The sequence below is a fragment of the Protopterus annectens genome, chromosome 7.part0 (genome assembly GCF_019279795.1).
Source record: "Protopterus annectens isolate FY-2018-M chromosome 7.part0, PAN1.0, whole genome shotgun sequence".
Taxonomy (NCBI): Eukaryota; Metazoa; Chordata; order Ceratodontiformes; family Protopteridae; genus Protopterus; species Protopterus annectens.
The window spans coordinates 1,159,188,993-1,159,209,079 of NC_056739.1; the positions used below are offsets into that span (position 1 = coordinate 1,159,188,993).

General features: G+C 44.7%; 1 protein-coding gene across 5 annotated transcripts in view; it reads left to right on the plus strand.

The window, feature by feature from the left end:
• HERC1 (HECT and RLD domain containing E3 ubiquitin protein ligase family member 1) overlaps positions 1 to 20,087 on the plus strand; it is a 3,987,333-nt gene that overhangs the window by 3,312,425 nt on the left and 654,821 nt on the right. For all 5 annotated transcript variants that reach the window (XM_044077739.1, XM_044077741.1, XM_044077740.1 and 2 more), the window contains exon 64: positions 19,414 to 19,552. In XM_044077739.1, the coding sequence (XP_043933674.1) occupies positions 19,414 to 19,552 (139 nt within the window). The remainder of the gene's footprint in view (positions 1 to 19,413; positions 19,553 to 20,087) is intronic.

Below are 20,087 nucleotides of genomic sequence, written 5' to 3' on the forward strand. Positions count from 1 at the left end.
GTCTATTACAGATGACCACTCTCTCTGTGTGTACTGTTTGGGCGCCAAACATTTGCAGGAGTCCTGTAGCGTCTGTCACGCGTTTTCCTCGAGGGTCCTCCAAGAGAGGAAAAATAAACTTATTTTAAAAGGCCTTATTAAACCCTCATTTGAAGAGGCATTAGCTTCCTCTCCTTCTCCTGCTAAAAAGAAAAGGGCGTCGGCTCCGACCAGTCCGTCGGAACCGACCGCCAAAAGACATAGGCAGGCTTCTCCTTCGGCTCCACGGACTTCGGAGCCGAGGGCGGAACGGTCTGCCTCGATGCCTCCAGCCTTGACTCCTCTGGGTTCGGAGCCGATGGCTGGGGCATTGAGAGGCGGGTCACCTTCATCGGCTCCACTGATCTCGGAGCCGATGAAGGTTGTCCGCTCAGACACTTCCTCCTCGGCGCCGAAGCCCTCTTCGGCACAGATGGAAATTTGTTTGGATACTCCATCGGCGCCGATAATTGTCGAGTCGATTCGGAGCCAGTCCCCTAGTCCCTTGGAGCCGTTGGAGAGGCCTACTCGGACCCATTCGGTCTCTTCCAGGTCATCAAGGATGTCAGATTCGGACATAGACAGGGTGCTCCAAAGACTTTTCCAGTCCCCAGTCTTTCAGAAATTTGTTTCGGCTCCGACCCAATTGGCTTCGGAGCCGATAGCCCATTCCATTGCCATTCCTCCTCCGACCGCCGGCTCCGTCGGAGCAGGTGCTGATGGAGCCAGTGGAGATCCTAGGGTCGGCTCCGACCCTTACTCCAACCCCGGCCTTCGGGTCCGAGTTTAGCACACGGACTTCTTCGGCCGGACCGGGGTGACGTTGGGACCAATGCTGTCGGTTCCAAGCCTCCCTCTCGGTGCTTCGCCGCAGGACTTCCGTCTGCTATCATGGCTCGGAGACTGGACCCTCCCAGGATTCTGGGGTCCGGCCTTCAGAGCTATGAGGAGTGCCTTGGCCAAGTCTTCTTCGCCATCTCTACGGCTTTACCGGCACCTTCTCTGGGCATGGAGACTGGGTCTTTGGCAGTTCCCCTGTCTCTAGGCAGCGGAGCCCCGGGGCCTGAGGTTACCCCCACTGGGGGTTCCCCTCCTCCTGAGGGTCTTTCGGAGTTGTCTTCGGAGGAGCCCCCAAGGAAGAGATCGTGCAAGAGGAAGCACGTGGACTCCCCCGATGAGTCTCTTACATCTGACACTGATCTTGATGATGCGGAGGGGTCCCCAAAGTCATCCTCGGATGATGTCTCATTTGCAGACATTCTAGAGATCCTCAAGCAACAAGGCGGCTGGAATTCCAAACCCCCCTCCGCTGATGAGTCGGTGTTCCTCAAGGCCTTCGGGGCTCAGCCCTCCGCCTCCTGGGTGTCTCCGCCCTTCGACGAGCTTCTGGATTTGGTTTGTCGGAGGGCGTGGGAACATCCAGATACTGTGGAACCAGTGCCTTCTCGCCCTAACAAATTTTTGTCTGCCCCACCCGAGAAGGAGTTCTTAACGAAAGGCGTGGCTGTAGATGCCATGGTGGTGGCATCTGCTACCCAGCAGGACGTGGCAGAGGCTTCAACGTCCGTCCATCCTCCTAATAAGGAGTCTAGGAGCATGGACCGCACGGAAGCGCACCCTGACTTCAGCGGCCTTTACTCTGAGGTCCCTGAATTATTTGGCACATTTCACCAGACTACAGAGGGATCTGGTCAAGGAGCTCTCAGACTCCCTCTCAGGTAACCTACCTGAGCAGCTAGCCCAGTCAGTTAGCTCTCAGTTGGCTATCCTTACCTCGATTTCTAACTCGTCCATGAGGCTCATTTCATATGCGGCCGAAGGGGCGGGCAGAGCGGCAGGCACAGGCGTGGCTCTACGGAGACAAGCCTGGCTCCGTTTGTGTCATTTCGCGGAGGCCTTCAAGTCTTCCTTTGCCGACGCTCCCTTTGATGGGTCCTCTTTGTTTGGACCCAAGGTAAAAGACACTCTTACCCACTGTGAGCAGGAGGGAAAGACTTTATCTGCCGTAGGAGCACGTTATTCCACTCCCTTTCGGCCTTATCCCAAGGCTAAAAGAGGAGGGAAGATGTGGTTCCGCAAATCACAGAAATTCTTTCCTCAACAGCAGGAAGATTCCCCTTCCAGAGGCAGAGGACGGGGAAATTTTTCTGGGAGACGCCGTCCCAGAGGCGGCAGAGAACCCCGCAACACTGGAGACCGCGAGTCCTTTCGTGGCTCTTCAGCCTCCCACACTCCATGAGGGATTGCCCGGCTGTGCTGCTCCGGAGCCAGTCGGGTGCCGTTTTGCCAAGCACCTAAAAGCCTGGGAGTCTATCACTCAGGACAGATGGGTGCTTCGGATTATTGCCGGAGGTTACACCATTCCCTTCACACACTCACCCCCACCGTCCAAAAAAATCCCGGACCCACCACCCAGTCAAAGGGAAATTGCAGCCGTAGAAGCTTTAAAGCTGCTAGAAAAAGAAGTCATCCAACCGGTCCCCACAGACCAGATCGGATCCGGAAATTACTCAAGGTTCTTTTTAGTGCCAAAAAAGACAGGGGACCTGAGACCCATTTTGGATCTCAGCAAACTAAACCAGTCCGTCATGAAGTCCAAATTCCGAATGGTCACTTTACAATCCATTCTCCCATTGTTGGAGAAAGATGTTTGGATGTGCTCCATAGATCTCAAGAACGCCTATTATCACATACCGATACATCAGGCGTCCAGGAGGTATCTGCGCTTCAGCCTGGGAGACAGTCATTTCCAATTTTGTGCTCTGCCCTTTGGTCTCACCACAGCCCCCAGGGTGTTCACCAAGTGTTTGGCAGTAGTGACTGCTCACCTGAGAAGTCTCGGATTCCAAGTGTTTCCCTATCAGGACGACTGGCTCCTGACTGCCACCACCAGGCATCTACTACTAGAGAACCTACAAGCCACCATCTCCCTGGGTACTTCCCTGGGAATTACATTCAACTGGTCAAAGTCTGTCTTGCTGCCTTCTCAGCGAATAAGATTCATAGGAGCAGAGATAGACTCAAAATTAATGCGAATCTTCCTTCCTACCGAAAGGATACAAACATTACAAGATCAAGTCCGAGCCCTGCTTCTAAGATCCAAAGCCCCAGCCAGGATGGTCCTGCAACTTTTAGGTTCAATGTCTGCCACGGTTCTCCTAGTTCCTCTGGCAAGATTGCACATGAGGATTCTTCAGTGGCTGTTATCGACACAATGGTCCTTTCAGGATCTCCCCCTCAATCATCACATACTGATTACAGAAACGTGCAAACGGGACCTCCGCTGGTGGCTTCTGCCATCCAATCTGAATCAGGGAAGACCTTTGTTATACCCTCCGGTGGCCACCTTGACAACGGATGCCTCCCAAACGGGTGGGGGCATTGTCTGGGCAGGTCAGTTCAGGGTTCTTGGCTTCCAAACGAAACATTTCTCCATATCAATGTGTTGGAAATGAGGGCTGTACTTCTATCCCTACAAGCCCTCCACAAGTTTCTCCCTCAAGGCATTATCGCCATCCACACAGACAACATGTCGGTGGTGTGGTATCTAAACAAACAAGGAGGGACCAGATCTTACACCCTTTGCAGAGAGGCCATGAGGGTGTGGGAATGGGCAGTGGCTACCAAGCGCTTCCTGGTAGCGACCCACATTCCAGGAAAATCCAATGTATTGGCAGACAGACTGAGCAGGACTATTCTCTCTCCTCACGAGTGGTCTCTGAACGAAACAGTAGCAGCTCAGATTTTCAAAGATGGGGATTCCGTGCTGCGACCTGTTTGCAACACCACGAAACACGAAGTGCAAAAGGTTCTTTTCCTTGACCCCGCGTCAAGGGGAGGCAGCTACGGATGCTCTAGCCCAACCTTGGCCAACAGGACTGCTTTATGCTTTCCCTCCGATTCCACTCCTCCCCAAAGTCATCCAGAAAGCTTCCCAATTGGGGTCCACAATGATTCTAATTGCTCCGTACTGGCCTCGTCAGGTATGGTTCCCCTACGTACAGAAATATGCTCTGGACGGTCCTTGGTTCTTGGATCTAACTCCGGACCTTCTGGTTCATCAGTCGGGAAAACAGCATCAGTCTCTTCACACTTTGAAATTAACAGCTTGGCTCCTCCACTTCCGACTTTAGTCAGAAATCACACCTTGGACCCGGAAGTTATTCACATTTTATCTTCAGCCCACAAACCCACCACTAAGAAATTGTATCACAGTAAGTGGAAGAGGTTTGCTATCTGGGCTCAACTCAGAGGCTTAGACCCTATTACTGCCCCGATACCAGAAGTCTTGAAATTTTTAACATCCTTGTTTAATCAAGGATCTTCAGTCTCTACTATTAAAGTCCAACTAGCAGCTATCTCCAAATTTCACGATTCCATAGACCCACCGTTGATGAGCAGCAGATTATGTAAAACTTTCATGAAAGGTGCTGTGCTTTTAAGACCCCAGTTTTTCATCCTGCGCCTCCGTGGGATCTTGATTTGGTACTTCGTGCCTTAACATCTTCCCCTTTGAACCAGCTGCTACATGTGAGTTGAAATATCTGTCTTGGAAAACTGCCTTCTTAATTGCAATTACCTCTGCAAGAAGAGTTTCAGAACTTCAAGCCCTATCTATCAAACCACCGTACTTGATTTTTCACAAGGATAGAGTATCACTTAGACCTAATCCATCTTTTGTCCCAAAAGTTTGCTCTAATCTCTGTCTCCAACAATCTTTAGAGCTACCAGTTTTCTTTCCAAAATTTTCAAACAAAGCGGAATACACCTTCCATCGTTGGATGTTCACAGGCAATTGCGCTTCTATCTAGATAGGACTCAGCAAATTCGGAAAACAGATCAATTGTTTGTGTCCTTTTCAGATAATAAACTGGGTAAAACCATCACTAAAGCTACTATTGCCAAATGGATTAGAGATTGCATAACTCAAGCTTATTCCTCTTCAAATAAGCAACTTACAACATCTGTCAAAGCTCACTCTACTAGAGCTATGGCTACCTCTATTGCATTCCATTCCAAGCTCGCTATTTCTGAAATTTGTGCTGCGGCTACTTGGTCCAACCCGCACACTTTCATTTCCCACTATAAATTGGATGTGGCATCTAAAGGACGAGCAGCATTTGGTTCCACGGTACTCAGGAGTGTTTTCCAGTGAGCCACCCAGGATTTAGGTGCTAGGGACGCTGTCCCATCAGTCAGAATGTAGGCGAGATAGGATCACATAACATCTTTTAGTTATGTACTCACCATAACTTCAGATGTTTGGGATCCATCTCGCCTACATTCCTAATACCCACCCTCCTTCCCCCTGCCTTGGAGATCAGAAGAGATTGAACGGTTTGGGTTCTACTGTTTTTATCTTGTATCATCTGTCAATGTTATATAAGCAGTGCATGCGTGTGTGCATGTATGCGGACAAACTAGATCTGGGGGACTGGTAGTGGTGCATCCTGGGATATAGTAAGCTCAGCCAATAAGAGACTTCGCTCTTTGGCATAAGCGTGCCGAGTCGGAGCCGAGGATCGGCTCCGAACCGTCAGTCAGAATGTAGGCGAGATGGATCCCAAACATCTGAAGTTATGGTGAGTACATAACTAAAAGTTTTTGGCAACTTTACTTCAGCTAGAAGAAATGTGAAGCTTCAGGTTACTTAGTTTCTGAAACTTTTGCTATTCATAAGGACAATACCATTTTTTTTCTTTTGGTCCCAAAATGTATTCTTGACTCAAGCTGCTAATTTGTGTTTATATTTTGTTACATAGTGTGATCCTGAACATATGCAGAACAATTGTCATGTGCTCCATACTAAAGTGTTTAAAAAAAATCAGTTGTCTCCTTTGCAATAATGAGGCAAGGCAGTCCTACATTAAAACAAAAATTATCTCCCTTGTTGACTCATTTGTATTTAATTTTTCTGTAGTGAGAAAGTGTTTGTTAGAGCCTTTTATGGCCAATTTTATTAGAAGATAGGGCACCTAAGTCACTTTAGGCTGGGCACCAGTCCAGGAACGGAGCAGGATTTAGAAGACAGTCCTTAAATAGCTTCCTCTGGTCAATTACATTTTCTGCCAGCTCCTATTTGAGTAAACTGATCATTCTTCACTGATATGCCTTGTTGATCTAAAAGCAAAACAGAAAAATTCTGCAGCACTCCTTGTCAAGTGATACATTATTAGTGCAATGGCACAGTCATTAATCCCTAATCAGTGAGCTTTTCTTCCTTTTTTGACAAGTGGAATGTGCTGTCCCTGTCTTGTTTTTTTTTTTATCCCAGAAGTGTGTGTACTGGAAAAGTTTGAGGCGCGGTTGGTCTACCATTCTGTTTTATTTGTAGTTATTCTTGGTAACCAGTGATGTGAGATTCCTGATGTGGAATTCAGCAACATCTTACTGGAATTTTTAGTGGCTACATTCGGTAGCTGTTAGGAGAATTCTGCAGTGATTTTTCTGATCTGTTGAAATTATTTTTACTTACCACAGGGACTACATAATTTGCCTTATGTATTTGCAGTTTGACTCCGTTATGTGTGGGATACAGTGTAATTTTCAGGAGATAAGGAATGCTCCTTCCATACCTGTCCATATATTTTATTTTCTTTCTATAGTTGCTTAATCTGTGAGGAACAAAGAGAGTCTTTGTTGATACATCTACTACTTTAGTAATGTAATTTATATTTTTCTTCTTACCTTCCATATCAAGGAATGTGAACCTCAGAAGTTCGTACCCATGTTCATGAAGATGAGAAGAGAGTGAACAACTTTGTTAATAGTTAATGATTTTTTTCCCATAAATTTCCACACATAACTCCATTATTTTAATTAGAATTGTGTTACATAATTGTTAAAATTATAATATTGAAATGCATAGTAAGAGCAAAGGATGTATGAATCAAAAACCTTTTATTTTGAGCATATGTTGTTGTTTGTCTTTCGGCTTTTCCCGGTAAGGGGTCGCCACAGTGGTCCGCTAATGATTGGCAGTAGATTTTTTTTTTTTTTATGAATCGCCGAGGTGCCAGCTCGACGCCCACCCTTCAACAAAGGCATGCCCATTTATACACGCATGTCTTTTGAATGCTACCCAACCGTGGGGAGGACATGCAGACTCCACACAGAAGGCACTCCCAAGCCAAGCCGAGAATCGAACGGGAGAACCTCTTGCTGTGAGGTAACAACGCTACCTCCGTACCACCGCGGCACTTTTATTTTTGAGCATATATGTATTTAAAAATGTTAATACGATCAGTGAGAGGTGTTAACCACATTGCTGAAATGAGGCATTCTTTTTTCCTTACATCCTTGAGCCATTTAAGAGGGGACATCATATATTTGTATAACACTAACTTTTGTTTTTGCCCTTCTTGTAAGAGGACAAGAGGATAGAGAAAGACATTCCCAGTTTCGTTCCCACTTATTCACCCATTTTATCAGTCCTAGACATCTTTCTTAACTGAATCAGCTTTTCCATGAACCCATACCTGCAAGATGTATATGTCCATGCGTACACATAAATATAATATACACACGCGCGCACCTTTTTTAACCTGTAATAGGAAGAGAGGTGTATATGAAATTGAATTTCTCAGTTACTGTCCCTAATTAGTACCTGTCCTGTTAGATCTAATCATCATATATATTTTGGGGAAGAATTAGAATGACACATTGTTTATTTATCATTTCATTAAATGCTGCCTTGCCCTTATTAGACCCTACACAAAGTACACCGTAATGATGAATGCATTTGTTCCCTACAATTACCAGTTCCTTTAAGAGTTGATGGAAACATGCCAGATATCCCAAGCCCCCTCCCATGAAATATTCAGCTCGAATCTTGAATGGATGAAGATGCTGTGAAGCAGGATGGACGAACCTGCAGAATTTCAGAAACCATGTTACAAAGACATCAGTGCCAGACAGGTCTGCTTTTTATTCTTTATCAGCCATCTCTTCTGCCAAATAGTCCATCTCCTGTATTATGATATGCCAGAATATTTGGGAAAGACTCTCTCTCTATCTCTCTCTTCTTGAAAGTATAAGATTGATCCTTGACATCTTTGAGTATTTCCTTTTCCGTAAGATATCCACCAGTATTTTACCAGTCAGGTCTAGAAATATTTGGTACTTACTTCAGCACTGATCTGCTTAGGACAGATCTGGGCAAACTTGTCTTTTACCTCACCTTTTGCAGTTTTTTTTTATGCATTCTTTGTTATCTGTAACCAGGAAAGATAGCTTGTTTGATGCCAGCAGTCTGGCATATTCTATACTCTCCTCAACCCATGCATATTTTTTCTATTTCTGTGTGCCTTTGCCCAAACCTATCATTTGCTTACATATATACATACATATTTACAAATGCAAGATTTATTGTTGCCCATTAGATTGCATTTCCTGACACCTTTTGCCATGTTTAGTAAAACTCTATAAAGCGTTGCTCTTATCTCTCAAAATTTGTGTGATTGTTTGGCCCCAGTTGCATAGAGGCTGGATATCTATCAGTACCACTTGCAACGTAAGTTCAAAAACAAAATTGGAACATTTATACAGCTGTACACAACACCTTCTTAACCTGTTTAACATTAACTTCCTTCACTGCTTATTTATCAGACACTTGGGGGACTGTCACTATGATCTATCTACTTAAATGTGGCACCACCCCAAACCCAGGTAATTACAGACCCTTAAGTCTTATCAGTATCATTGGTAAGGTCATGGAATGTATTATAGCAGATCTCATAAGTGATGATATAGGGAACTTATAGTCCCTTGATCTAAATCAGTTTGGCTTTGTTAAAGATACTTCCTTTCTACATAGTCTTGAGCTCTTTGATAGTGTCACAAAGGCCATAGATATGGGCGACAGTCCACTCTGCTTAATTGGACCTAGGTAAGACCTTTAATACAGTTTTCCACTCATGTATTAACATGTTTATGCAACCTAACGTTAATCCCTATGTTATCTGATGGATATGCCGGTGGCTTACCAACAGGAGCCACACAACTGAGGTTTGTGTACCTCTTCTAAACAAAATGTCACCAGTGGAGTTTCCCAGGGCTCTGTCTTGGACTGTATCCTCTTTGGCTTCACTCTGCTATTAAGGCAGCAGTTGATAGGCTATTGCTCAGTAAATTTGCCAGTGTCAGTAAACTGGATGCGATCATATGCACCATCGTAGATATTCACAGCCTTCATTGTAGGCTTGCTAAAGCACCATTTGCACTTCTCAAGGACCATTTTGGTTACTTAATGCAATAACTGTAGTGTTTCATTGTTAAGTAAGAATTCCCCTAGCTCATGTCATATTAACCGCCCCCCCCCATTAAAATTGACTAAGTAATCAAGAATATAGGTATGTTGATAGCATGCTGTCCTTTACTGTGTGTCAGTCTTAGTCGAGAAATCTTGTTTGGCACAGCTAATTTCCAGGCATGCATTATAAGAATAGAATGTGTAACAATTTCTCTATATACTTCCATCATCAGACCCATCATACAGTATAGTGAACCCTTCAGCATGTACCTCTATCACTCCCCCTGTCAAGTCCTGTGGCGATGGGCAAATGATGAAGCAGCAGGTGCGGATACACTGGAAGCTGTAGCCACAACCCCACACACAGGCGCCCAGTGCAATGGGTTGCTCTCTACTGGATTGAAGCAGCAGTGGAGTTCGGCAGTCCCCTGGGTGTCTGAGTAGCTGTATTTAGGATCGCTGTGCTCACCTCCATGGTCTGAAGAAGGGCCCAGAAAAGGTGCCCTAAATGTAGCCTGCTTCACAGTACCCCTGGCCTGCTTGCTGCGGCAGGTGGTCATGCGGTCGAATCACAAAGGAAAAAATATTGGTGATTTCACTCACCATTGGTGCATAGAATGTGCGCACTCTCATGGATAGTTCCAAAACACAGACCTGAAAGATGGACAGCACTTGTCGCAAGAGAACTCGGCAAGTACAGCAGCCCTCAGCGAGACCAGGTTCACAGACGAAGGCCAGCTGACTAAAGTCAAAGCTGGTTATACCATTTTCTGAAGTGGCCGCAGCAGCAATGAATGTCGTGAAGCAGGAGTGGATTTTGCTATTAGATCTAATTTGATCAGCAAGTTAACCAGTCTCCCAAAAGGATTCAATGACCGACTCATGTCTCTGCGGCTCCCCCTCAAAGGAAAGCGCCACACCACCTTCATCAGTGCATATGCCCCCACCATGACAAACCCAGAGGAGATCAAAGACAAGTTTTATGAAAACTTGGAGTCCCTCATAGCATCTGTGCCCAAGACAGATAAGCTCATCATTTTAGGAGACTTCAATGCCAGAGACAGTGCAGACTACCAGACATAGGAGAGAGTTATTGGGAGGAATGGAGTCGGCAAAAGCAACAGCAACGGTCATCTACTTCTGAAGACCTGTGCAGCTCTTGACCTGTTGATCACAAATACAGTCTTCCGCCTACCTAACCATAACAAGATGTCCTGGATGCACCCACGCAGCAAGCATTGGCATCTCATTGATTACGTCATAGTAAGGAGAAGGGATAGGCAGGATGTTAGAGTGACGAAGGCCATATGTGGCGCAGATTGCTGGACAGACCACAGACTCACCCTCTCAAAACTCAATGTGCACATCCAGCCCAGATGGTGCCCACAGGGGGAAAAGAACCATTAGATGCTTGAATGTTAGCAAGTTAGAATGTTACTCTGTGTGCCAGAATCTCAGTGAGCACTTTGACAGTAAGCTTGACCAACTAAGCTTTGGCACCAATGGTGCAGAAGAGGACTGGGCAGCTTTTAGGGATGTGGTTTACAATACCGCTCTTCCTCACTTGGACCTGAACACACGCAAACACCAGGACTAGTTCGATGACGATGATGAAGACTTTCAGAAGCAGCTGGATAAAAAACATGATGCCTTCAGATCCCTCCAGTAAGACACTACATCTGTCTCCAAGAAAGCAATCTATAACTCCATCAAAAGCAAGATGCAAGCAAAGCTCAAAGAGATGCAAGACTCTTGGGTCAGCAGGAAGGCAGATGAGATCCAGAAGTATGCTGATAGCAATAACTTCAAGCATTTCTATGATGCCCTGAAGACCACCTATGGGCCACAGTCCTCTGGAACTTCACCACTGCTCAATGTCGACGGGTCCACCCTGCTCACTGACAAGAATGCCATCCTGGAAAGATGGGCTGAGTACTTCAACAGTGCCCCGAACAGGCATTTCTGTACAGTGCATCCCCCCCAAGTGCTGCAGCTGTTGTATCTCCATCAGTGCTGAAGCCATTGACTGTATGCCGCAAGTCGCCATTAACACCTCCCTGGCAAAACCTCCAAAGGAAGCAGAGGTTAAGGAAGGAATTAAGCTTCTCTCCGATGGTAAAGCATCAAGCTCTGACTCCATCCCAGCAGAAATCTACAAGACAGGGGGGCCAGTCTTGTTACAGAAGCTCACTGAGCTCTTCCAGACCATGTGGCAACAGGAAGTTATCCCTCAAGAGCTTAAGGATGCCTCCATTGTTCATGTCTACAAGAGGATGGGAAACAGCCAGTCTTGTGACAACCACAGAGGAATCTCTCTCCTGGTCATTACCAACAAAATCCTTGCCAGAATCTTCCTCAACCACCTTACTCAACACATTGGACGATGGACATCTGCCAGAGAGTCAGTGTAGTTTTAGAGAGGGCCGAGGGATAGTGGACATTATATTTGCAGCACGTCAACTACAGGAGAAGTACCAGGAACAAAACGGGGACTTTTATACAACATTTGTGGACCTGACCAAAACCTTTTACACCATTAATCGTGAAGGGCTATGGTGGATCATGGAGAATTTGGCTGCCCAGGCAAATTCATCAGTATGGTGTGCCAGTTACATGATGGCATGCTAGCTCAAGTACTGGACGATGGAGACTCCTCCAGTGCTTTCCTAGTCACCAACGGAGTCGAGCAAGGCTGTGTAATAGCACCTACGATGTTCAGCATGATGTTCTCGGCCATGTTGTCAGATGGCTTCTGCGATGACGAAGAAACCAGCATTAAGATTAGATACAAGACCGACGGCAGGCTCCTCAACCTGCAGAGGCTACAGGCCAAGACCAAGGTTGAATAGGATTTTGTGCGCGATTTCCTGTTCACAAATGACTGCGCACTCAACGTTGCCAAAAACGCCCAGATGCAGCAGAGCATGAATCGCTTTTCCACTGCTTGCAGAAACTTCGGACTCATAATCAGTACCAAGAAGACTGAGGTTTTGCATCAGAGCAAAACACAGAAGACGTATGCGGAACCAGCTATCACCATTGAAGGTGAGATCCTGAAGGCTGTTGAGAAGATTACATACCTTCGCAGCACACTCTCCAGATTTGTGAAAATTGATTGTGAGGCAGATGCACTCATCACCAAGGCAAGCTCCACTTTTGGACGGCTGTGGGAGTCAGTCTGGGAGAGGAGAGGCATCAAACTGTCCACAAGGCTGAAGGTGTACAAGGCAGTCTTACTGTCCACACTACTGTATGCCTGTGAGACATGGACTGAGTATGAGCCTCATGCCAAAAAGCTGAGTCGCTTTTAAATGAACTGCTTAAGAAGGCTGCTGAAAATTACCTGGCAAGACAAAGTTCTAGACACAGTTGTGCTCTCTCAATCTGGACTGGTAAGTATCTACACCCTGCTTAGGAGAGCCCAAATCAGGTGGGCAGGCCAACTTGTACATATGCCAGACACACGCCTCCCCAAGAGACTGTCTATGGTGAACTCGCGGGTGGTGATCGCACACAAGGTGGGCAGAAAAAGTGCTTTAAAGGCACGTTGAAAGTCTCTCTGAAGAGTTTTGGCATTGATCTGGACTCCTGGGAAACTCTAGCGCAAGACCTTCCCGCCTGGCAAAGCTGCATCAGCAAAGGCATTACTTCCTATGAGCAGAGCAGGACTGCAAAGACACAGAGGAAGCGTGAGCTGCTTATATCCTTAGCCATCTCTTTGCCAACCAGCTCAACTGACCATTTGTGCCCGACATGCAGCTGACCTTTCCGAGCTTGTATCGGACTGATCAGCCACAGCCAGACACACTGTACTCTGTCAACCTCCTCGATATGATGTCCTTTGTCACCATCGACAGTGATGGGCCAACAACAACACTACCTCTGTAAGCATTTGGCCTGACCAGAAAGGCCCCAGATATTTCTAACCAAGAAAATTACTGGACTAAATTCCCTAAACAGTACTGAGGGATTAAAGCCCTTCCTGTAAACTGTCTCATGCAGGCTGCTTTTTGGTAGTTTATGTCTAGCTTTTTGTGCCATATAAGGCATTACCCTATTTAATCCTCCTGCACATAACATAAGACTGGCAACATCATGAAAACCTACATCAAGGACTTCAACTTTTATTAATACATTAGTAGAACTTGCAGGCATAAGAGTCCTAACCCAGTGTATTCCCTGCTTACACCATAAATTCCCTGTACATGTTAAGCAAAGCAGCACAATAACTGCCTTTAAAGTTAATGTGGAAGATTGGATGGGTAATCATAAATTCACCATAGGGGGTATGTACGATACTCCTTGACTGAGCAGCCCCTTATTCCTAATGTAGTGGGCTTCACTCTCTAGGCTTCTCAAGGGTTTTCTGGACCACATACCTAGAATATACCTGTGAACCTATCTATTGTTCAACTGTACTGATGCCCAGGTTTGGATGAGGTCATACTTAACTATAGTCTCTTTCTGTTGTCTCACTGACTAGCACTGCAAAGATTGGAATCACTACACACTTGCTTATGCATTTTTGGACAGTGTTTTAATGTACATCATAGTAACACAGTTGGTTAGCATTATTGCCTCGCAGAGCTTGCTCTTCTGGTGCTTTTCTTGGCTGGGATACTTTCTGTCCATAGTCTACATATCTTCACAGTCTCCACATTTTTCTAATATCATTTTGCTCCCAATGCCTTTAGCCACCATGCCTTCCCTTGATCAGACATATACAGTGTCTGAAAAAGGCCATCATCCAGGCAATCATGAAGATGCTTTGTTTTCTCATTAGTATCCCACCAGTGATGGCTTTTTCTGTTTTATGGCCTAACTCTCCTTGATGGTGATGTGAACACTTATGTCACTGGAAGGGCTATCTGTACGCTTCCTTCATATGTGCATGCATACTTCCCCACATTCATTGATGGGGTACCTTTACTGACTAAGGATGCCACGCCCACATTTCTTCTACACAGACTGCTTACTGCTGTGCAGCCGGGGTACTGTCATCAGAACAGCGGCTCATCCTACCTTGCCTGCCTGCACTCTCAAATACCTCAGCTGCTAGTTGAACTCTGGTCACCTGGGCTGTAATCAGAGTTTTATCCCTTTGTGCCACCAGCTCTAGCTCTGTACGTGACTTTTTGCTGGCTGCTGTGATTTTCTTCCACTCCTCAAAGATGAACTGTGGGTGAATTGGTGATCCTCCGTTATCTGTTAAGTACATATGTTGCATGTGTGTTTGTGTGATTCCTTTAATAAGTAGGTGCCCCATGCAGTAATAGTTTCACTGGTCTGTCCTCACTGAGTACTGGGATAGGCACCAGCTCCCCTGCAGTCCCGGGTGGAATTAAGCAGGTTGTCAGAGGATGTATGGACTAGTGCCACTATAAGCAGTTGAGTTAATTTTTGATATGATATAGCCCAGAAATTGTGTAGTTGCACCCTTGCTTTTAGAGCATTAATTATGTGTGCGCAATTTTCACTTACTTAAAAAAGCAGTATTGCTGCACCTTTTCCACAGAGGTAGCCTTCTTAGACAGTTTGCAGTTTGGAGAATTGTGGTACCTTAAACTAGTTGCAGAAAGCAACTGCACTTCTAAAGAACTATTTATTTGTTAAGCTACTCCAGCTTCTTTCAATAACCTTTCTGTACAGTGCAGCAAACTGCTTTTAAAAGTTACAAGAGATTACTTCAAACTGTTATGGCATCCCCCCCCAAGTGCTGCAGCTGTTGTATCTGGCCAACCATTGTGCAACATATTTTTCTAAATGTAGGCCACATATTTATATGTTTATGTCTTATTGTATAGCTCAGTCTAATAATATGCACAGTTGGTACTGTAGGGTTTGTACCACAGATGTTGCTGGAGAATTAAAAAAAAAAAAAACTTGTTTCACATATATTAGATACTGGGGATCTGACACCTCTAAGGAATGTCTTGGAAATATCCAGCAGTTGTGCCAAAAATTTGTCTTAGGACAGGGTCACACAAGGCCGTAAACAGTTGAAAGGTTAACTATAGAGACTATTTGGCATAATGGTTAAGGTCTTTTAAAGTCTTTGCCCCCCCCCCATGCACAAGGTTCAATCCTGACCTCTGACCAATGCTTGTTTGGAGTTTGCATGTTCTCCCTACATCTACATGGGGGTTCCTTCCACTTCTAAAAACCATGCTGAGTGTTTCCATCTCAAACTCGCGAAAGAATGCAGCTTGTGGGTAGCAGAACAGACTCTAGATGGTGTTCTATAGGAGGAAGAGTTGTTTAAACCAACCAATTTTGGCATATACTGTGGTATGCAGTATTGTCAATATAGGAGATGATGACAGATTGCACACCTTGACAAGGCTAGCCATTTGATGATGAAAAATATGTTTTTTAGTGATCCGGTCATGTTGACTAACGTCGCCAAAATGGGTATGGTTATTTGCCGGTTATAACTGGGTTGAGGACCTGGGCTATTCCAGTCTACAACAGGGACCCATGCTAATACTGGGAGGGATGTATGTCCGCCATAAAGCTCAGCAGCCCTGGGTCAATAAGCTTACTGGCCGTCAAGTTGCTCAGCTTGAGTTGCTTGGGATAGCTGTGTGATTGAAGACTGAATGTAAAACCAATGAACCTACCCAACATGAACTAAAAATTGTTACACTCAATGTAGCTTCAGTGATAGGATGAGGCATGGAAGTGGATGACATGATGGTAGGGAGGAGGATGGACATTCTATGTATCCAGGAGGCACAATGGAAGGGCAGTGCAGAAAAGTCACTTGGCTTGGGATCCAAAGTTTACTCCTCAAGAAGAAGACAAGCTAGAAATGGTATGGCAATTAAGGTGAGGAAGAGGCTTCAGAAGGCTATGAGGGATGTCATTAGAATTAGTGGCAGACTCATGGCAATCAGACTCCATTGAAATGCTAGGGCAGCATTCATAATCTCAGCTTATGCCCCACAGCAGGGGTGTGATAAGGAAAAGCATACATTCAGGCAGCAGTTACAGGATCTACTGGGTAAATCAGGACAACATGAATTGGTGTTGATAATGGGTGACCTGAATGCACATATCAAGACAGACAGAACAAGATATGAGGACTGCCTGGATTCATATGGGTAGGGCAAGAGGAATAAAGAAGGAGACTTCTCTAGACTTTTGTCTGGCAAATGGCTTAATTATGGCCAACACATGGTTCAGCAAGAGCGACCATCACTAGATCAAATACAAGAGTGGCCAACATGCAAATCAGGTAGACATCCTTCTATCATCTCCATCTCCAGTGAAACAGTTGCCCAACAGCATAAATCACTGGTAGCCACAGTAAACAGTGGTCAGAGAAGGCTCTAAGATCAACAAAGACCAGGCTGAAGACCTGGAAGTTTACTGGAGAGAGAACACAAGAGTTAAAGGAATTACTCAAGGCTCTAGCACTTCAAGAAGATGATAAAATAGGTGGCGTTAAAGAAGAAGAATGGCAGTGCATCAAAACAGCATGTGTAAGGGTTACAGAACAGTTATGTGGCTGAGCCAGGTATGAAAATAAGGTACATAAGGAAATATAAGGGAATCTGGTGGTGGAATGCAGAAGTCCAGGAATCCTTCAAAAGGAAGAAGGAGTACAGGAAAAAGTGGGAGCTGGAAAGGACAGACCAAGCTAGGAGGGAATACTGGTTGGCTAACAGAGGCTAAGAGAGCAGTTGCACATCAGAGGCACTCTACCAACTTCTGGAAAGTGACTCTAGGGATGACCCAATGAAACTCTTATCAGGTTGCATGGGAAGGAGCGAAAGATAAAGAAGATAGTTAGACACCCTTCCTAAAGGGATGCCAACAGTTAACTCCTCACTAGCCCACAGGACATAAAAGGCGAATGGAAGGAGTACTTCCAGCAACTTCTGAATAAAGAAAACCACACTGAAGCTGTACTGCCCTAGACACAACCTATGGTGAGAGAAGAGTAGGAGCCCACCATAGACAAAGTAAGAACAGCACTAAGAAAAGTGAACTTAGGGAAAACAGCAGGCTCAGATGAGGTCACAGCAGATATGATTAAGATGTTGGGTGATATAGCTGGAGAAGTTGCCCCCTGAGGTACTCATGGCAGTGTGGAGAGAAAGGCGTAGCCCAGGTGACTGCAGAATAAGCATACTTCTGCCAGTGTCCAAGAACAAAGGGGACATTCAAAATTGTGGGTGATATAGAGGTATCAAACTCCTGTCACACTGTATGAAAGTTCTGGACAGGGTGAAATATGAATATGCAAAGTAATGTAAAGCAAAATGGGAAATGCGCAGTTTGGATTCAGATCAGGATGCAGCAGAACTGAAACACTGTTTGCAGTGAGACAGATACTTAAACAGCTAGAAATGAAGAAAGACTCCAACTGGACATTCCTAGACATGAAGAAAGCATATGACAAGGTCTCAAGAAGGCTGATTTGGGCAGTCCTGCAGTGGTTTGAAGTCCCAGAAACAGAATTACAGGTAGAATTAATGCAAGCTGTGTACAAGGACCCAATGGCTCAAGTAAGAACAGAGTTCAGTCTCACAAGTAGGTTCCCAGTGGGAGTGGGTGTTTATCAGAGTTCTGCTGTGAGCCAACTGCTGTTCATATTGCTGGACTACGTTAGCAAACAGGTCGGGGGGGGGGGGGACAGATCACCAAAGTTGCTGTATGCAGACTGTGGCATTACAGGCAAACTCTGAGTAAGAACTTTTGTAAAGGGTAGGGGAATGGAATGTGAAACTGAAGGCACATGGGATGAACCCCAGTACAGATGAGACAGTTGTTATGGCAGCAAATGGGGGAAATCAGTAGAAGCTAAAAAGTGAGATAGAAAGGAAAATAGTGAACAGGTAAACAGCTTCAGGTATCTGAGAGGGGTGGTTGAAGAGAAGTGTAGTCTGAATGAGGAGGTCAAGGCGAGAATTAGAGGGGCTGCAGCCAACTGGCACAGATTTTCAGGAGTAGTGTATCACAAAAGAATGCCAAAGAAGCTGAAAAGTAGGGTGTATAAAATAGTGGCATGGGCAGTAATACTGTATGGCACAGAAACCTAGTTTGAAAAGGCAGAATACTTGAGGAAACTAGAGGTGATGGAGATGAAGTGCCTGAGACCGGTGATAGAATTCACATGGATGAAAAAAGGCGAACATAAGAACAGAAGCCACAGTAGCTCCAGTTGGAGAAAAGGTCAAAGTGAACAGATTATGGAGGCTTGGGCTCATGTGCAGGAGAGTAAAAGACAAATTGATGAAAAAGGTTTGGGGCAGACAGGAAGAAACTAGAGGAAACAAGGAATTCCAGCAAAGAGGTGGATGGATTGTCTGAGAGAAGACCCGTGACAGTCAAGCATGAGTGTCGAAGAAGGTAGAAGAGTGGCATTGAATATGGAGAGATAGTGACAAGTGGCACAACACCTTGACACCACCGCATGTAGAAAATGGGAAAAAGGAGTTGTTGATGATGATGTTAGGTTCTCAATGCTGCCTTGTTATAACAAAAAAAGAACACTTTATTATTTATGTACTTTGTGTGACTTACATAATTTCTTTGAATTTACGTAGCCAGGCAGATCATATTATTTTATAATATTTTTATAAGGCCACTTGTTTGCCTCTGTAGCCATCCCCAAGATAGGCATGCCCATACGGTCCCAGCAAGATCCGAAGATACCTGAGCTACTAAATAAAGCAGTGGCACCTGGGTCATAATCGAGGCTTTATCTTTCTAGGCCAACAGTGCTGGCTGTTAAGAATGTTTCAGTTAGAGGAAACTAAGGCTGATTAATTGGCAAATCTTGATTGGACTTTACCAGCACCAAATTTGTACATGCTCTACAGCAGATTTTTATTTCTGTGTCTACTTTTTTTTTTTTTTTTGTATCTTTCTGAATACTATAAGCATTCAGCTTACTTTGACCAGAACTGGTTCGACTAGGCTATTATTTATAGTTTCAACCAGAGAATGGGTACCAAACCTAAAGCTCGGTTTCAAAATATTTGCAAAGCTTCCTTAACACTTGATGCAGTTTTGTAATCTGCACATATGGTGATATAGTTGGTTGTTCAGCGATTCTGTTTGTGAATGTTTTCACATTTTTTTGCATTTAGATTGACATAGCCAAAGTTCCTCAATTTCTTTGTTATTTTATTCAGGTAATTTGTGGTCAAAACTGCACCTTCGTCATTCAGGCTAATGGGACAGTGATGGCTTGTGGAGAAGGCAGCTATGGAAGGCTAGGACAAGGAAATTCTGATGACCTCCATGTATTAACAGTCATTTCAGCCCTGCAAGGTAAATAAAGCTGTAATTGCACACTTTTATTTTTTTTTAAACAAGAAACCTCTTTATTAAATCATCACATTTGACCTAGGCAGTCATACATTTATATAAATGAAAACAAAACCATATTGGCATCATTTTAGTTGCAGATATTATACATTACTTATAATCTATCCAGTCATGGCCATTCACTACATAGCTCATTCAAATCCTGCTTTCTTTTAAACCTCATTCTTCCTTTGCGTGTATTGTTTCCACAATTTCTGTTTTTTTCTCTGTAGTTTGCTCCTTCCCTTTTCTAAAGATCCCAATTCTAGTTGTTTTATCTCTGTTAGTGTATTCACTCCTTCTAGTAAAGTTTGTTTAAATGTTGATTTCCATTTCTAGTAATTGCTTTTTTGTCAGCCACTATAATTAGACTAAGCAAGGCCTTATTATGTCTGGACAATTCCGATTCTGTATCATAGCTCAAAAAATAATTTCCTTAGTTGCACCAGTTTGCTCACACAGTATCTCTAACAGAGCAGTCTTCAGGGTATCTTTAAAG